The sequence below is a fragment of the Dama dama genome, chromosome 9 (genome assembly GCF_033118175.1).
Source record: "Dama dama isolate Ldn47 chromosome 9, ASM3311817v1, whole genome shotgun sequence".
Classification (NCBI taxonomy): domain Eukaryota; kingdom Metazoa; phylum Chordata; class Mammalia; order Artiodactyla; family Cervidae; genus Dama; species Dama dama.
This window is the reverse complement of record NC_083689.1, coordinates 22,902,363-22,919,681: the sequence shown is the minus strand read 5'-3', so window position 1 is coordinate 22,919,681 and position 17,319 is coordinate 22,902,363. Positions and strand designations below refer to the sequence as shown.

General features: G+C 56.9%; 1 protein-coding gene and 1 non-coding gene across 4 annotated transcripts in view; one reads left to right on the top strand and one right to left on the bottom strand.

The window, feature by feature from the left end:
- The window catches only part of DPP9 (dipeptidyl peptidase 9), a 38,006-nt gene extending 21,291 nt beyond the window's left edge, over positions 1-16,715 (bottom strand). For 2 of the 3 annotated variants that reach the window (XM_061150634.1, XM_061150636.1), the window contains exons 1-8: positions 16,562-16,715; positions 15,572-15,624; positions 12,592-12,679; positions 8,244-8,497; positions 2,851-2,963; positions 1,623-1,796; positions 1,312-1,480; positions 444-557 (exon numbers count right to left, since the gene is read on the bottom strand). In XM_061150634.1, coding sequence (XP_061006617.1) covers positions 444-557; positions 1,312-1,480; positions 1,623-1,796; positions 2,851-2,963; positions 8,244-8,497; positions 12,592-12,647 — 880 coding nt within the window. In that variant the 5' untranslated portion in view covers positions 12,648-12,679; positions 15,572-15,624; positions 16,562-16,715. The remainder of the gene's footprint in view (positions 1-443; positions 558-1,311; positions 1,481-1,622; positions 1,797-2,850; positions 2,964-8,243; positions 8,498-12,591; positions 12,680-15,571; positions 15,625-16,561) is intronic. The other variant, XM_061150635.1, reaches the window with a different exon arrangement.
- Positions 16,716-16,984: 269 nt separating this feature from the next.
- Positions 16,985-17,056, top strand: TRNAG-UCC (transfer RNA glycine (anticodon UCC)). Its single transcript has one exon. It is a non-coding gene; the product is annotated as a tRNA-Gly (tRNA).
- The last annotated feature ends 263 nt before the right edge of the window (positions 17,057-17,319 follow it).

The following is a 17,319-nucleotide window of genomic DNA, read 5'->3' as shown; positions in this document are numbered from 1 at the left end:
TCCCTGCCCCTTCAGCACATGAGGATAGGGAGATAAGATGGCACCCGGGAGCCAGGGAAAGTCCTTCACCAGACAACAAATCTGCCTTGGTCGTGGACTCCCAGGCCCTGCAACAGTGAGAAATAAATATCCATTGTTTATAAGCTGCCTGGCTGTGGTATTCTGTAACAGCGGCCTGAGTGTCAACAGCAAGCTGGCCAAGGCTAATATTAAATGAAAAGCGTGAAGGGTAGATTAGCACGTATACTGTGCTTCTGTTAATAGAAGAGCGTTTGTAGAAGTGTGTTTATTTACTTATTTTTTGCAGCACCTTGCAGCATGAGGGATCTTAGTTCCCCAGCCAGGGATCAAACCCGCAGCCCCTGCAGTGGAAGCACAGAGGCTCAACCCCCAGATCACAGGGAAGTCCCTTGCACAAGTGTGTTTAAACCAGAGGCACTTACCCTCCCAGGAGGCTGTGGGGCACCACCAGTAGCCAGTGAAGCGGTCAAATTCCTCCTGGATGACAAAGGTGGCCACACCCGCAGACTTGGGGTCATCGAGGACACTGGACAAGCCTGAAGGGGACACAGCCAGGTGGGAGATGAGGGTCTGGTTCAGAGGAGGGCTGCTCTCCTGGCACTGCTGATGTTGGGGGCCATCCTGGGCGCCATGGGATATAGAGCAGTATCGCCACCCCACCCACTCCATGCCAGGAACATCCTTGCCCCGCTGTGACAGCTAACAACGTCTCAGCACATGGCCAGTGTCCCAGGCACCCCAGCTGAGCGGCTCAGGCTTATCGAGAGGGCACCAGGCCCTGGGGCAGGATGGTAGGCGGGAGCAGCCACAGCCCTCGAATTTCCACCGGCTTCTGCACAGGGGTGACATCACCCGGGGCAGGCAGGGGCCTGAGGCAAGCCCGGGTCTGGTGAGCTCTGGGCTGGAAGCGTGGAGGACAGAGGGGCAGGGGTACGAAGGCTGAGATGGGCAGCATCTAGCGGGCAGGCCAGGCCCCCATGGCCTGGGTGATTCACACAGAGGAAAGCCAGGCAGCAGGACTCTGTGGGATTACTGTGGGGGTGGGGTGGTAAGTTGTGGTGGCTGGGAGACCAGGCTCTGAGCAGGTGCTCATGGTCTGGTGGGGGTGCATGGTGGGGCAAGGGTCTCCAGCAGAAGCTGGAATGGTGGCTGTGGGGACTGACCACAAGGGAGAGCGGGTTCCCATCCGCCCCACCCTCCACACAGGGGCACAGGGAGGGGGCTGGTAGGTAGTGGTGGTGGTGTTCCATCGCCCCCGCATCCCCCTCCCCACCGCCCGCCCAGCCTCACCCTTGTGGCAGAAGGTCAGCCTCCGCTCCTCGCCCGTCTCAATGTTGGCCACCCACAAGTCGCTGTTGTTGATAAAGGAGAAGAAGGCAGGGTCGGCAGGACAGATCTTAGGGTCCATCCGTGGCCCCGAACACTGGGTCTTGATCTCCAGGGGCTTCATGGGGGACACCTGCAGACAGAGAGGCCTGGCTTAGTGGGGCAGGAGGCCCCAGCTATTCCCCCGCCCTCCCTACCAGCAAGTGCGGCTCACCATGAAGCCATTCCTGCCGCCGTCCCCCCCAACGCCCTCCCCACCAGCGAGCACGGCTCACCATGAAGCCATTCTTGCCGCCATCCCGGCAGTGGAAGAGGCTGTTGCTGGCCTGGAAAAGGAAGAGGCCGCTCTCGCTGTGGAAGTCGTAGGAGGTGATGCCGAAGACGCCCAGGCGTTTCCGCTCCCGCAGCAGTTCCTCCTCCCGGGAGTAGACCCCGTGGTGCGGCGTGGCCTGAGGACACAAGGGGGACGTCAGTGTCAGTAGCCGAGGCCCCGGCCCCCTTTCCCCACCAACTCTCTCCCAGACAGATAGGGCCTGGCCCCCAACCAGTGCCACCCTACAGACCCCCACCCTCTGTCCTGGATCACAGCCCCTTCCTGTGAGAACATCTGAGCTAATTCCACCCACCACCACATGTTCCCACTCTGTGCAGAGGAAGGGACGGGCAGATTCAGGACCACCCAGATGCCTGACCTGGGGTGGGAGGGCAGCGGGCGGGTGAGCAGGTGCTCTATGGGGGACACCATGCAGCTGCCCCATGGAGAATTCTGAACACCACATGGGAATTCAGAGAAACATTAAAAGGAAGAAACACATTTTTATTTTTTAAATTTCTTTTTCTCTGGCCATGCTGCGAGGTGTGCAGGATCTTAGTCCCCCAACTAGATATCAACCCTTTGCCCCCTGCAGTGGAAGCGTGGAGTCCTAACCACTAGACCGCAGAAGGGAGATCCCAGAAATGTGTTTTTAAAGAGCAGAATCCAAAGCAAAATGAACACACACATACCCCCTCCCCCGCTGCAAGGAAAGCCAGGCAAATAGGAGTTGGTGAGCCTGGCAACTTCTGTCCAGGACAGGCAACAAGCAAAGGGAAGAGGGCTGTGTGGGTCCTCTCCCTGGAGTACTGTCATATATTTATGATCCAAAAGCAGTCAATGTAAACCAGTACAAACGGCACTCTCCCTGCTCACCAGCCACATCCTCTTTGGAAGCGAGGTGACTTGGACCACATGGGTCATTAGCTAAACGTCTATAAAAGGGCCTCAAGCCCAAGTTACTCTCACGCTTTTGATGAGGCTTTTAAAGGGAGAGGTGCTTCCAGCCGGCGCTGTCATCACAAGCCTGCACTGCAGTTCGGGTGCCCCGGGGGGAGGGGAGGGCGGGCGTAGTGTAGGTGTCCAGGGCCGGGCACTCCTCCTGGGGGGGAAGGCTGGGACCCCTCAGAGGCCAAGTGCACCTGCCCGCCTCAGTCACGGGGAGGGCCCGACTCAATCACGGGGCTCACCTGGAAGTGATCCAGCATCTGCTTCCATGACAGGAGCAGCAGCGCCTCCTTGCGGACCTTCCTGGGGATCTCGGAGTAGAGGAGGGAGTTCTCTCGGCTGCCATAAGGCATCCCTTGTGGGGGAAAGAAAAGCAGAGTGGCTGCCCTTGCCAACTCTAGCCTAGCCCAGCGCTAGAGGAGAGCCTCAGGTGGGACAGGCCTAGGACCCAGACTCCCCACAGCTCCTGGGGACTGGGCCTGGCTGGCTCCTCCTGCTTCTCCAGCCCCTTGGCCGCACATCCCTCCCCAGAGAATCCATAGATAGAATTTACACTGGCCAGCAGGAGCAGCAGGCTCCTCCACCTGAAATGTTAGAGCCAAATATGTCAGCCTCGGTTACTGAACAAAAAGCACCCAAGAGGACAAAAAATGGGGGGTCAGTGATCCCCAACTCCTCACAGGTTGGGCTCAGGTCATGTATCCTACGATACTATGGACTCTTGCAAAGGCCAGGAATTAGTCTTGGATCAGAGGAAGGGCAAAGCTCCAGAATGACAGGGAGAAGTGTATTCAGGCCCAGCCCCTCCCCCTCTGCAGTGCTGACTCCAGGTCAGTCAGCTTCTGCAGGGCCATCCTGGGCACAGGAGGGTGTGAAGCAGCCTCCCTGGCCCTACCTGATGGATGCCAAGAGCCCCATCAGTGTGACAACCACAAGATGTCCCCAGACACGACTGAGCATCATCTCCTGGGGCAGGAGCACCTGACTGGGAGCCGCTGATCTGTAGAGCAGAGTGGCTGCCTGGGGAGAGCTCCATGTGGGTGAGTGAGGGAAGAAATACATAGTGCTCAGCACAGACAGCAGCCAATATGGCAAGGACACATCTTCCAACCCGGTGTCTTTGCCTTGATGGACAATGGCGTGATGGCTGTTAAGAATGTTAGTAGTGGGAACAAGACGGTTCTCTCGGGGAGTGTGGGGGTCCCAGCTCTCCAGGTACCAAGATGGGGGACTGGGGCAGGGCTCCCTGGAAGCAGGTTGTGGCCCAGGAATGCACCATGACCAACAGCAGATCACACAGAGTGGGCACGTCTCTTTGACCCCTTTCAATCCCAAACTCCTCCAGGAGGAAGACTGGGTTTGGTACTGGTCTCCTGTCCTCATACGCACCCTCACTTCTAAGACTGGAGGCTGAGGGCCCCAAGTTTGATGCCTCTGGAGCTAAACAGAGCTTCACAAGTAATACCCGTCCCACTGCAGTAACTCTTACAGGTAGCTTCTCAATACAGCAAGCGACTTGCATTTTCAACTCGTGACAGTCTGTTCATGAAGTATAGTTGGAAAAGAAGTGAAAATGCAAAGCTAACTTGGATGTACAAGTGAGGAAGTGTTCACAATTCAACATCTAAGGACTTTAAGCCAGGGGTCCCTAGTCCCATTTGGAACCAGGCCTCACATCAGGAGGGGAGCACTAGTGAGCAAAACCTCATCTGTTTCCAGTCGCTCCTTTTGCTTGTGTTACCACCTGGGCCCTGCCCCCTGTCAGATGAGCGGCATTACTCTCTCAGAAGCAAATCCTACTGTGAACTGCACACGAGAAGAACCCAGGTTACAAGCTCCTCATAAGAATCTTCCTGAAACCATCCCACCTCCAGTCGGCGGAAAAACTGTCTTCCATGAAACTGGTCCCTGGTGCCAAAAACATTGGGGACCGCTGCTCTAAGCTGCTGCAGTTAGACTCACTCCCAGCTAGAGGCATGGACTTGACCCGCCCACCCGGGCCACCCATGGGGCCATCTTCCTTCCCAAGTTCACAAGACAAGTAGGGATGGGAATCATGTGGTAGGTGACTCCTTTCTTCTAAAATGTCCAGAACAGGCAAGTCCAGAGACAGGAAGCAAGTCAGTGGTTGCCGGGGCTGGGGGCTGGGATGGGGAGTGACCACTCACGGGGATGGGGATTGCCTTGGGTGATGGAATGTTCTGGAACTAGACAGTGAGGATGGTTGCACAATCCTGTGACTGTACCCAAAACCACCATGCCGTCTGCCTTTAAGAGAAGGGATTTGATGGGACGTGAATTACTTCTCAATTAAACAACAAACAAGGCCCAGTGTGGACAGCTGGGAGGGGGTAGGTGGCCATTCTCAACCAAGCGCCATGGGCTCTGAACAGCCCTGGTCCACAGACTCCCTGGGAGCCCAAGCCTTCCAGACAGGAAGTTGGTGGTGCAGTCCGACCAAAGAACACCAGAGACACCTCCCCTCCCCACTGACTAATAAGCACCGACATGAAAAGGGACACGCGCTCTGGCACATTCCCTGTGAGGCAGCTGCCAGGCCCTGGTGCTGATGGGGATCTGTGTGCACAGTGAGGGTCTGGGACGGCTGAGCATGGCCCCTGACTTCTGCTGTCGCTTCTTGTACCGGCTCCACCATCTCAGCGCCCCATCCCAGAGCCCCCCCAGCATGTCAGGTGGCCCAGGACCTGGACCCAGAACACGAGAGACCTCCCTTACACCTGAAGGGACTCCCAGTGCCATCTGGGGCCCCGTGCCCTCCTCCGCTGGACATGCGACACCCATTTGCAGCAGGGAAGAGCCGACCCACTAGCAGCAGTGGAGCCCTGGAACCGGAGCCCGTCTTCCGGGACAGCAGCAGGCACATTCCCTTCTCTGCTCTGTCCCACATGCATTGGGCTCCAAGAGAGACTTCCCAAAGGGGTGTGATGGGGCCTGCCAGGGAGGTAGGGGTCCCAGAGGAACAGGGGGACAGGCCACATGCTCAGGGCACCAGAGCAGGCTGGCCATCAACCTGGGAGGTCCTTTCTGTTCAATCCATAAAAGTGTCTTACTACCAGCACTCCCCCAGCACTGAGCTATAAATGCATGGGGGCCTGGGGGAGACCTGATCCAGGAACCTGGACGTGATGTGAGGTCAAGGGCACCCCAGGGTGCTGAGTGATAGAGACTGGATCAGCTCAAGGGTGATCTAGCCCAAGAGAAGCAGGATATCTCTAGGCTGTTCTAGGCACGTTTCAGGGTCTCAGTGGCTCTATAGCCCTTGTCTGGAGCTTGCCCAGACCTCTGGGGTAGGCTCTCAGGACCTTCTGCAGACTCCAGGCCCAGACCCACGCACAGGCCAAGGCTGACCAGAGGAGCGGACATCTGACCTACATCAAGCCCGTCATATTCAGAGAAAGGTGGTCCGTTTCTGCTGGTGGCTGGAACCAGTCGTGTGACCCTGGGAGTGTGGCAGCAGAAGGCAGGTGGGAAGTGAGGGTGGAGCCGCAGAGAGAAACACATGAAGCAGATGCCTGGACTCCATTTAGCTCAGGCTTTTCAGTGTCGGGAGGCACGGGGCGGGCTGGAAGAGGTCCCTGACACACCTATGTCTTTACTATGAGGCTCAGAGTAACTCAGAGCGTTTCTGCCCTTTCAGCAGCTCTGTGGTTGGCTTAATGATGGCTCCCAAAGACGCCCAGATCCTAACTCCAGGAGCTGGTGAGCATGGTACCTGCCTGGCAAGAGGGCCTTTACCATTAGGATTATAGTAAAGAGCTGGGGAGATCAGGCTGGATTATGCAGGGGGCCCTAATGAGCCTGATAAGAGGGAGGCAGGGAGATTTCAGACACACAGGAGAGGAGAAGGTAATGTGACCAGGGAGGCAAAAACTGCAGCAATGCAGCCACAAGCTGAGGAATACCGATGGCTGCCAAGAACCGGAAGCGGCAAAGAACACATCCCCCAACCCCTTGAGCCTCAGGAAGATGACCAGCCCTGCAGACACCCGGCTCTTGGCCGAGAAACTGTTTTCAGACTTCTGGCCTCCAGCACTGAGACAAAATACACTTCTGTCATTTTAAACCACCAGGTCAGTGGTCACTAGTGTTAGCAGCTGTCCTGGGACACTCTTACAAGTACCTTGACCTGGGAGGGCAACTTGAACTTGAGCCAGCGAGGGGCCCAAGTGAGACTGCATGCAGGACAGGGGAGGGACTGGGGAACACAGAACCACAGGAAAAAGAAAAAGAGAGGCTGTGGCTTGCCACAGTCACAGAGTCTGGGCCACATTCAGTCCTCTCTCTTTCCTCTCCCCGGGGTAAATGAAACCTGAAGCCCGCCCTAATCTCTCCTAGGCTAGAGCTGGCAAACTTTTTTCCACAGGGGCCAGAGACAGTAAGTATTTTTGGCTGTGCAGCCCACATAACCTCTGTCCCAGTTACGCCTGAAAGCCGCCCGATATGGTCTGTACACCCACGGGTGTGGCCGCACACCAGCACAACTGGATTTCTAAAAACAGCCGGCTGCTGCGCACCGACCCTTCTAGACCACTCCTCTCTCTGACTCCACCTGCCCAACGGCCACCTGGTCTCCACGGGGCCTCCACAGGGAGGGAGCGCGTCCGCAGCCCCTGCACTCGCTGTCAGGGGCCTCGGCGTGAGGGCAGCACGGGGTGGGGGATGACCTTCACTTGTAGGTTCGCTCCATCACTCACTCCAATACTGACCGAGGGCTGACCGGGGTCAGGCTGAAGGTATGTGGAGGGTGACCCGGCCCCGGAGGTTCAGAGCTGGGGTTAAAAACCTGCCTCGGAGCAACAATCGCGGGTCAGGCTGTGTCCAAACAAACATGACTGGCGCCATTCCTTCTTGGCCTGGAAGACCCTCAGGCAATATTCATTTGTTCAGCAGGTATCTGTCATCCACCTCCGAGGAGCCAGGCTGGGGCCCAGCTGTCGAGGCCACAGGTGTGTGTGAGGCCACACCGTGCCCCAAAGGCCAGCGGGGAGCACAAGCGCAGAAGTAACTGCTGATGACGTAGGAAGCCCTGCATCGAGGCACACCCCAGGGGGCAGAAGTGAGCAGCAACTGACATGCTTATCCGGGAATCCAGGGCTGGGGGAGCAAACCCCCAACCACCCGCCCATGGTGATGCAATTTTGCCACCTCTCTGTGAGCCTCAAGGTCCTTCTCAACACACCACGAGCCGGCAGCCTCCACGGGAGTGACCTTCCGCTTCCACTGTGGGGAGTCACGTTGCTCACCAGCCACCCTGGCCCAGCCCAGGCCGCCGGGAAGTGACTCAGGGGGCGGGCCTAGCTGACAGGCACTGGAAACAATCTCAGGGCCTGTGCCCACCTACCAGGCCCAAACCTGGAGCTGCTACTACATGGATGGGGCAGGACTGCCCTCTGTGCTGGCCACCACACAGCTGAGGCCCTGGGGGACCCTTGCCCCAGGCTGTCACTGTTCACAGCCGTCACCTGTGGGTGGGACCACATCATTGGTGGAACAGCTTGCCCCAGGCCCAGCCCTCTGTCTGGACCTTATGACTCACTGATCTCTGGGGATGAGAGGACGTCTTAACAGCTGGCCCGGAAACGTGGCGCGGGGGCGGGGAGCCCAGGGGCCTTACCCAGGTAGTAGAGGCGGTGGGAGTGGGGGCCTGACTCGTCAGTCTTCTGCACAAACTGGAAGTCGTGCGGCGCCTTGTTGACCACGAGGCCCGAGTTCTTGCGGCTACCGTGGATGATGCTGCGGAGCCCCTCCCACGAGTGCTTCTGCACCTGGAAGCGGGACGCTGGGTCCTCCGTCTCCGCCGCGTCGCCCCGCTCAGACGTCGGGGCCCCGGTGGCCATCCTCTCTGCCCCCTGGGAATTCAGCGAGAAGCTACAAGGAGGGTGGGAGAGGGAGGGAAGGACAGGCGGGAAGACGATGAGAAGCAGGGTGGCACCCAAGTTCCGCTCACAAGCCGCCCCCTACCCCCAACTCCCCTGGTCAGGTCCCACCTCTGGGCACCCTGCCTCACCCCCTGAGGATGCCTCAAAGTCCTCCACTTCTTTCAAGCCAGGAACCCACAGACCCCCACCACCAGCACCTCCTGGCTGAAACACTGACACTGTCTCCCAGCTCAACCTCGCACATGTTGCAAATCTGATCCTGCGACTTAAAACCCTTCCTTGGTTTCCCACACTCAGCTGGGGTAAAACCAAGCACTCACATGGCCTTTGCTGGCTTTTGCCTTCTGACCTCTGCCAGGCCTTCAAACCTCACCCACCTTCATCAGTCTAGGCCTTCTCTCAGCTTCAAAAACAAGCCAGGCTCCTTCCCACCCCAGAGCCTTTGTCTGTGCTGGCCTTCTGCCTGGAACACCTCTGCCCCACTCCATACTGGACTAGCTTCTAATCAGATCTCAGTGTAAGTGTCTGTCAGGGCTGTGGATGGCCATCTGGACCAAAACTGTCCATCTATCTTTCACTTGCCCCCTGGCTGCTCCACCCTCAGAATGTTTCATCATGGTGACTGTTCACGGATCTCCTGCCTGTTCCTGCCCAGGACCACACCCCCCTCCCCAACACTGTGTCTGTCCTGGCCACGGCAGTGTCCCTGGAACCTCACACGGCCCCTGGCGCACAGGAGGAGTTCCTTGGAGAGCCACAGCATGATGATCTCCGCCGGGAAACACTCTCTCATTCCCCAAGAACTGAGAATAAGGGGCAGGTGGGCAAATCTCATGGCCCATGCTATCAGCTCACCAGCCAGCAGGGGAAGCTGTCCCGTCTCACCAGAGGGGCTCAGAGAGCCAGGCAGACATCTGCTGGTCATCAGAGAGCCTCAGGTGAGAGGATGGACAGGCACCCCCTTCCCCAGAGGCCACTCCACTCTCTCCGCCCACTCCAGGAAAGGTTGCTGCTGTGTAATACCCTCCCCACCCCCCGCACTAGCGGCTTCTTGACTGAACTAGACTGGCCAGGCAAATATTTATTTTATGGAAATCTAAACACAGCCTTGGTGACCTGATTATAGAAGAGCCAGGGTCGTCTGGTGAGGCCAGCCAACATGGGCAGGCCAGCTTGGATTTCCTGTGAGGGTACCAAAGAGCCAAAGGTCTTGCTTAGACTCCTGGATACCTCATCCTGTGGGATCAGTGCCTCTGCGGGCACACGTACATGTTCCCTTTTAGGAGGAACTGGCTTTCAAGAAGTCGTGGACAGAGCTAGGGCTCCACCTTCACGTGGGGGCCTTAAGACTTCCAGAAGGCTTTGCCCCTTACTAGTACAAGATCCCTGCCCGCTGTGAGAGGCGACAGGAGAAAGAGACACGGGGAGGCACCCATGGCTGCTGACCACCCACTGTAGGCTGATCTTCAGACTCCTCTTTCCAACTGGGCCCCTGCTTGGTCCTTTCTGACCCACCTGAGCTGGGGGAGGGGCAACAGACTGACATGGCCTGCCACCCCAAACACTTCAGCTGCCCCCACGCTGCCTCTGAGGACATGGACCACAGACCATCAGAGCCTTTGGGGCCCTCGGGTCAAATAAAGCAAACCCTGGCAGGATGGCACCCTTGCTGAGGGGCACCCATGGCCTGTCCTGGCCTGCCACAGAGCTGCGGTTCACCTCGAGGGCAGCAGGGGCCACAGGCAGGGCTGGGAAGGGGCCGGGCCAGGACCAGCTGGGCGCTACAGAGCCCACGCGGCCCTGGCACTGTTGGCAACAAGCTCAGAAAACCAAGTCAGGGCAAGTCCCCTAACCGCCAAGCCCCGCCCCCCCCCCCCCCCCCCCATGCTGCCACCACAATTCCAGCTGCGATCACAGCAGAAAAACAAACTGGCCTCGGGTGCTCCCATGGGGAACCCCAGAGGCAGAAAGTAAGCCTGGCAAAAACCCTCATGGAATCTCATGGCTTATGTCCACAGCAAAGGAAAATAAAAATGATCTTGCCTCCGATCAGTGCAGAGAGCCCAGGAAGCAAAAACACGATCCAGGAGATGAGAAACGAAATGAAACATCGGGAGGACCTTCTAGGAACCTTCTAGACGTGGCTGGGCAGCCCAAGCTCGCAGGCAGGCCAACACTTGCTGCTGGGCCCTGGCCCTCAGCTCGCCTCTCTCCTCCCCAGGGGCAGAAAGAGAGGCTTGGAGAGGGGAACAGGTGAACAGAACGCAGTCCTCAGGAAGCAAGCCTGTGCCGGCTCTGCCTCATTCAGTGCCAGCTGGGGCTCGGCTTCTTGAGTCAAGAGTTTACACAGCTGGGGAAATGAAAGCGGATTCCAAGCCACCTAGGTCAGACCCACCTACGCCTTCCTTCTGCCAATCGATAGGATGGCCCACAGCCCATACCACCCACCACCAGCACCCAGGTCAGGATCTGCCAGCAGGGTCGCTGTCAAGGCCCGCTCGGCTTCTGAGATGTGAGCTTGTTGCCAACAGTGCCGGGGCCGCGTGGGCTCTGTAGTGCCCAGAGCCTCTCAAGCTGAGACCACCTGCCCCCCAGAGTCCCAGGTGATGAGGGAAGCAGGCGGAGGCAAGAAGGCAGGAGGGGCCAGGCGAAGGGAGGTGGGGGCCGCGGCCACCATGCTTAGAAACGCCTGGGAGCGGCCTAGGGACCTCATAGCACCCCTCCTGCTGGGGGCTCCCCTGGAATAGCAGGCCATCCTCCACTCTATGAGGGCCACCCCCAGCACCACCCAGGCCTTCAGCTTCTACCAGTCCATGAGCAGCCCAGCCCATGCCCGCCCCAGACCTGGTGCACAGGGGAGAGGAGACTCCAACCCCATTGGGAACTGACGCCCGAATGCGCGGGCACCACACAAGCTCAGAGTCACATCTGGGAAACAAATCACGCACTTAATGCCAGCCCTGTCTTCCAGAACCGTCTTTTGTTCCCTTCCTGCCCACCCCATCCCGATCCTTGCACTCATGGAAAGCAGGTGAGCCTGCAGATCAGAAAAGAAGGCAATGGCACCCCACTCCAGTACTTTTGCCTGGAAAATCCCATGGACAGAGGAGCCTGGTGGGCTGCAGTCCATGGGGTTGCTGGGAGTCAGACACGACTAAGCGACTTCACTTTCACTTTTCACTTTCATGCATTGGAGAAGGAAGTGGCAACCCACTCCAGTGTTCTTGCCTGCAGAATCCCAGGGACGGGGGAGCCTGGTGGGCTGCCATCTATGGGGTTGCACAAGAGTCGGACATGACTGAAGCGACTCAGCAGCAGCAGCAGCAGCAGCTGCAGATCAGAAAACTGATACTGACAGAGATCAGCTCAGCTGAGGAATTTTCATGGTCCCTTCCTCTCGTGTCAGGCCCCACACGTAGAACAGATGAGTGACTGAGCCTTGTGAGGATAATTGTATTTGATCCTCACTGAAACCTTGGGAAGTGAGTTCTGGGCTCTTCCCTAAAGGTGACTGGAAAGCAGGTTCTGAGGTCAAGTGGCCCACCCAACCTTCCCCACAAGAAAGGGCAGGAGCCCCAAGCCCACATCCTGACCATCTGGCCAGTGGTTCTCAATCCCCTCCACAGGGGACACTGGGTGATGTCTGGGGACACTTGGGGTTGTCATGACTGGGGGTGGGGGTGGATGCTCCACTCCTGCAATGCCAGGGCAAGCACTGAAGGACCTAGCCCAGTGGCGAAAATATCAAGGCTAGAACTTCCACATTCCCAATGGAGGGGGCCCGAGTCGATCCTTGGTCAGGGAACTATATCCCTCATGCCGCAACTAAGAGTTTGAAGGCCACAACTAAGACCCGGCATGGCCAGATAAATAAATAAAAATCTATTTTTTAAATGCTGAGGCTGAGTAACCCTGCCAGCCCACACTGCTGCCCTCACAGAAGAGCCAGAAGCACACTGTGGGGAAAACCAGAGAGCTGGGAACAGCCAGTTTGTCTTAGACCCTCCAGACCTATGATTCCATTAGAAATTTGGGAACCTCTGCGATGTCACCACCGACCAGGGATCCCCAAGCACCCCTTACCTTCTCCAATGTCCTGTGTTCACGTTGTCCAGCCGCAGCTTCTTAACCTTCCGCATTAACCACTTGACTGACCTCGAGGTGGGGGAGCCTGCGAGGGGGGAGACCGCAGGGCTGCAGCTCTGGCAGTGTGGAGGGGTGAGGCCTCACTCCCCTTCAAACGCAGCCCTCCCGGGACTTTCTCGGCTATACAGTGGGCTCAAGTTTGATCCCCAGTCAGGGAACTAAGATCCCACATGCCATATGGGGCGACCAAAAAAAAACCCAGAAAAACCAAAGGCAGCCCTCTGGTTTGCAAGGAACACTCAACGCCAAGGGCCTTCTCGTGCTCAGTTGTGTCTGACTCTTTGCCACCCAATGGACTATAGCCCGCCAGGCTCCTCTGTCCATGGGATTTTCAGGCAAGAATACTGGAGAGGGCAGCCATTTTCCTTCTCCAGGGCATCTTCCCGACCCAGGGATCAAACCTGTGTCTTTGCATCTCCTGCATATACAGGGGAATTCTTTATCACTGCACCACCAGGGAAGTCCCTCTCATGGGGCAGATGTTAAGAAATCTGAAGGCCTATCCAGATGTTTGCCAGGAAGCGGGCAGTTCTCCCCAGCTAAGAGTCCTGAGAAGATGCGAGTTTCACATGACTAGGGAGATACCACCTACAGCACTTTTGGGGAATCAAATAAACCCACATTCCCCACTGCGGTTGCTCCCCGATGGCTGTCCCAACCCCACTCCTCCCAGATCTTGACCACCATCTCCAACCACACTGGCCTTAACCTCCCTAAACACACAGACAAGCCAACCTCCAGGATTTTGCACTCTGCAGCCCCTCTGCCTAGAACACTCCTGCCCTGCTTTTTGTGAGACCTGCTCCCTCTTGTCCTTTGGGTCCCAGGATCAGCTGTTCAGGGGTCATTCCTGGCACTCGGTCCAGAGTGCTACCCTGTCAGCCCCATCTCAATGCCTGGGCATTTCTGCAGGCACTCATTCTAAGACAGCAGTTCTCAGTGAGAGTAATTTCTGCCCTCCACCCTTGCCCAGGGCATCTTTGGTGATGTCTGTTGATATTTTTTGTTGTTCTGATGGGGGGGCGGTTACCGACACCCAGTGGGCGGGGTCTAGGATGCTACTTGTCACCCTAGGGTGTCCAGGACAGCCCACTCCCACTCTCTCCAAGAATGATCTGGTCTCAGTGTTCTAAGTGCCAAGGGGGAGAAACTGTGTTTACCGTCTGGGGGGCAAAAACTGAGTGAGATTCTTAGACTCATACTAGACACCAAAGTGACACTAGACACCAGACACTAAGCTTCCCTTGTAGCTCAGTCGGTAAAGAATCCGCCTGCGGTGCAGGAGACCCAGATTCGATCCCTGGGTTGGGAAGATCCCCTGGAGAAGGAAATGGCAACCCACTCCAGTATCCTTGCCTGGAAAATCTCATGGACAGAGGAGCCTGGTGGGCTGCAGTCCATGCGGTCGCAAAGAGTCAGGCATGACTGAGCGACTAACACTTAGACACCAAAGTAAATCACCTGTGGTTTAGGTGGTATACCAGGGTGGCCCCCAGGGCCTGTGAATCACCCCTTCTCTGTTTGTGTGCTTAGATGTATGCAGCCTCCCAGGGCCTCTGCAGGTCAGGTAATCCTGGTACGCAGACGCCTCTCAACGAGGCCCAGTGTCCCCAGGGGACAGTTTTGGTTGTCAGGACTGGGAGGCAAGCGGCTGGCATCTGGTGGGTGGAGACCAGGGATGCTGCTAAGCCCCCACAATAAGCAGGATAAACCCCCTCCCACTGCAAAGAATAATCTGGCCCCTAACACCACTAGAGCTGAGGCTGAGAACCCCTCTCTGGGTAGATGACCACTCCCAACAGGATGTCAGCTACATGGAAGCAGACCTTCACCTGTCTCTTCCCATTGTGGCCCTGACAGACAGGATGCACTCAACAGACATCTCAGGTTGAATGAGCACGTCCTTGTCCTCACTTGAATGCTGTCTAAAGTCAAAGGGACCGTTGGTGTGGGGGGCACTCCACCACCTTCTTGACAAGACAGGTGCCCCGATGGTTAAAGAAAAATAAAGCAGCGGAATTTCCCTGGCGGTCCAGTGGCTAAGACTCTGTGCTCCCAACACAGGGATCCCGGGTTCGACCCCTGGTCAGGGAACTAGATCCTGCATGCCACAGTGAAGATCCAGCGCAGTCAAGTAAATATTTGAAAGAGAAAAAGAAAGCAGCGCCTGGTCCCAGGATAATCACCTGGAAGTAAAGCAAACTGTCACGAGAAAGCAGCACCGATTTCACCGCAGACCAGGGAAGAAAACTGTGGGCTCTGGTGTCAGAGAGGTTTGGGGTCAAATCCTGATTCCACTACTCGTGGCTTCTGTGACCTTGAAGGAGTCGCCTAACATCCCTGTGCCTCAATTTCCCCAGTTGTAAAACAGGACCAACGCCCTGTTTGTTGGCAGGGCCAACACCTAAGACTACTGGGAGGATTGAATGAGATTACAGGGGTAAAATCACACACGTAGAAACCACAGGGCAGCTAATACTGTCATGTGAACAAATTATTTAAAATCAATAGTTACTTAAATAACAAGTACTTAATAACAAAGTAACAAATTACTTAAAATCTCCAAGAGGAGAACTGGACTCAAGCCCCTTTCAGAGCAAGAATCCACACCATTCCAGAACCGAGTGCCAGGCACCCTATTAGATGGGGGGTGGAGGGTGGGCGTGGTGTGTATGTCTGCATGTGTAGCCACACATCCACCAAATACTTTTTTTTCTCCTCCTGGATAGAAAGAAAAGTCTCCAACCAGAGCAAAGCTGAAGCCACTAGCCTGGGGCCAGGCTAACTGTCCCCCAGGGAAAGTGACACCAGGGCTGTAGAAAACCACTTCCTCCCAGATTCTATATCCTGGAACAGACAAATGAATCCCACCCACCCATACCCAGCAGTCCAGCCACCCCACCCCATCGCCACTGACCTTCTAAAGGGTCCAGAGAGCCTCCATTTCAGCTGCAGATGTGGTTCACAGACCTTGACAGAGTAAATGTGTCATTAACACCGCGACTTAACAGAAGGACTGACTAACCCCCTCACGCTCCTGCCATTGGCGAGTCCCCAGTGGTTGAGCCTGATTCACTGTACCCAGTAGATCTTAATGATGCCTCACAGCCCCGCAGCGCTGTTTGCACGCCCTGGACCACACCCCGCAGGAAAGTCCTGCCACCAGGCGCCAATTCGACCAGGATCCAACAAGGGACTACAGGGACTGGTGACCACACTGCACCCTTCCTGGGCTTTTAGTCCCAGCTCCTGTAAAGGTTTATGCTTGCCGCTCAGGCAAGTGACTTCCTCACAGTCGGGGGCGGGGATGAGCTCAAAGGGAAAGGGGCCACTTCTGCCGCACAGATGGGGAAGTGTCAAGACTCTGTTGGAAGAGGGTGGATAGCTGGACAGGGCTGGGAAGGGGGCTCAGAGAAGCGGGCTGGACCCAGTGGGGATGTGGGATGAAGGAGTGGGGGTCGGACGCAGGGCGGGGCGGTGGCCTCTGCTCTCATATAGGTAGCATGTGTCTGCATGAAGAGAGGACAAGGTAGGGACCTCCAGAGCCGACGGGGAAGAGAAGGCGTTATTGAGTGAGGCCACCCGGGAAAGAGGTCAGAGCCCAGTGGCCCGGGCAGCAACGGGATGGGAGAGGACGTCGGGTTAGGCTGGGCAGAGGAGAGATTGAGAGCTGGCCGGGCAAGCGGAGGGAACGCGCGGGCGAGGAGCGAGGAGAGGCGCGGGGCGAAGGGGAAACGGAGGCGGGGACTGGAGGAACCGCGCGTAAGGTCAACGGCAGGGCCGGGGAGCGCGGAGGCCGGGACGGAGGGTTCCACGTAGGGTCCAGAGTCGGGAATGAAGCGGGGCGGGTCAGTGGCGGGTTCAGGGTTGCGGCCGAGGCCGGACGGGGCGTGGGGGTGCTGCTTACCGGGACTTGGGGCCGGCACGAGGGAGGCGGCCGCGCTGGGCAGGGCGTCCCGGGGCTGGCGGCACCTCAAACTCGCGGCTCCATGCCCGGGACTGCGGCCCCGGAAGTGGCGGGCGCGGGGCACAGCGGCGCCGGCGGACACGGGGTACCCGGCAGCCCAGGCCCCTTTGACCCGGAAGTCGAGCGGCCCAGGCGGCGCCCTGGGATTGGTCGCGGCCCAGCCAGTACCAAGAAGCCAGGGGCGCTTGGGGGAGACGCGTCAGCAGGGCCCCCCGCAGTAAGTGGGGTGAGACGTGCCACGGGTGGCGTCTTCCTGTGCGAGGAAGGGACACTGGGAAGAGACACCCCTGGTAACTTGGTATCACCCAACCAAACAGCTAAGACTTTTACTAAGGGCATTGTGAGAAATCTTATGTTGCCCAGGCGTTGGTGGTATAGTGGTTAGCATAGCTGCCTTCCAAGCAGTTGACCCGGGTTCGATTCCCGGCCAACGCAATAGTTGCTTAATTCTTTTTTTAAAAGCTTCTCTTATTATTTAAAATTTCCTAAACATCAAGCTAGTATTTCTATTACTTTGCAATAACTTCTACAATTCCAGAATAGCTTTAAAAAAACAAGAATAAATTTTAAAAGCGCCTAATCTGAATTTCTACTGTAGTAAATTTTAAAGTCCCATAGTAAAAATATCTAAGTGTTTCCATCTGGGTTTTGAACCAGGGCTCTTTCTTGTGGGAGGTGACAGTGATAACCGCTACACT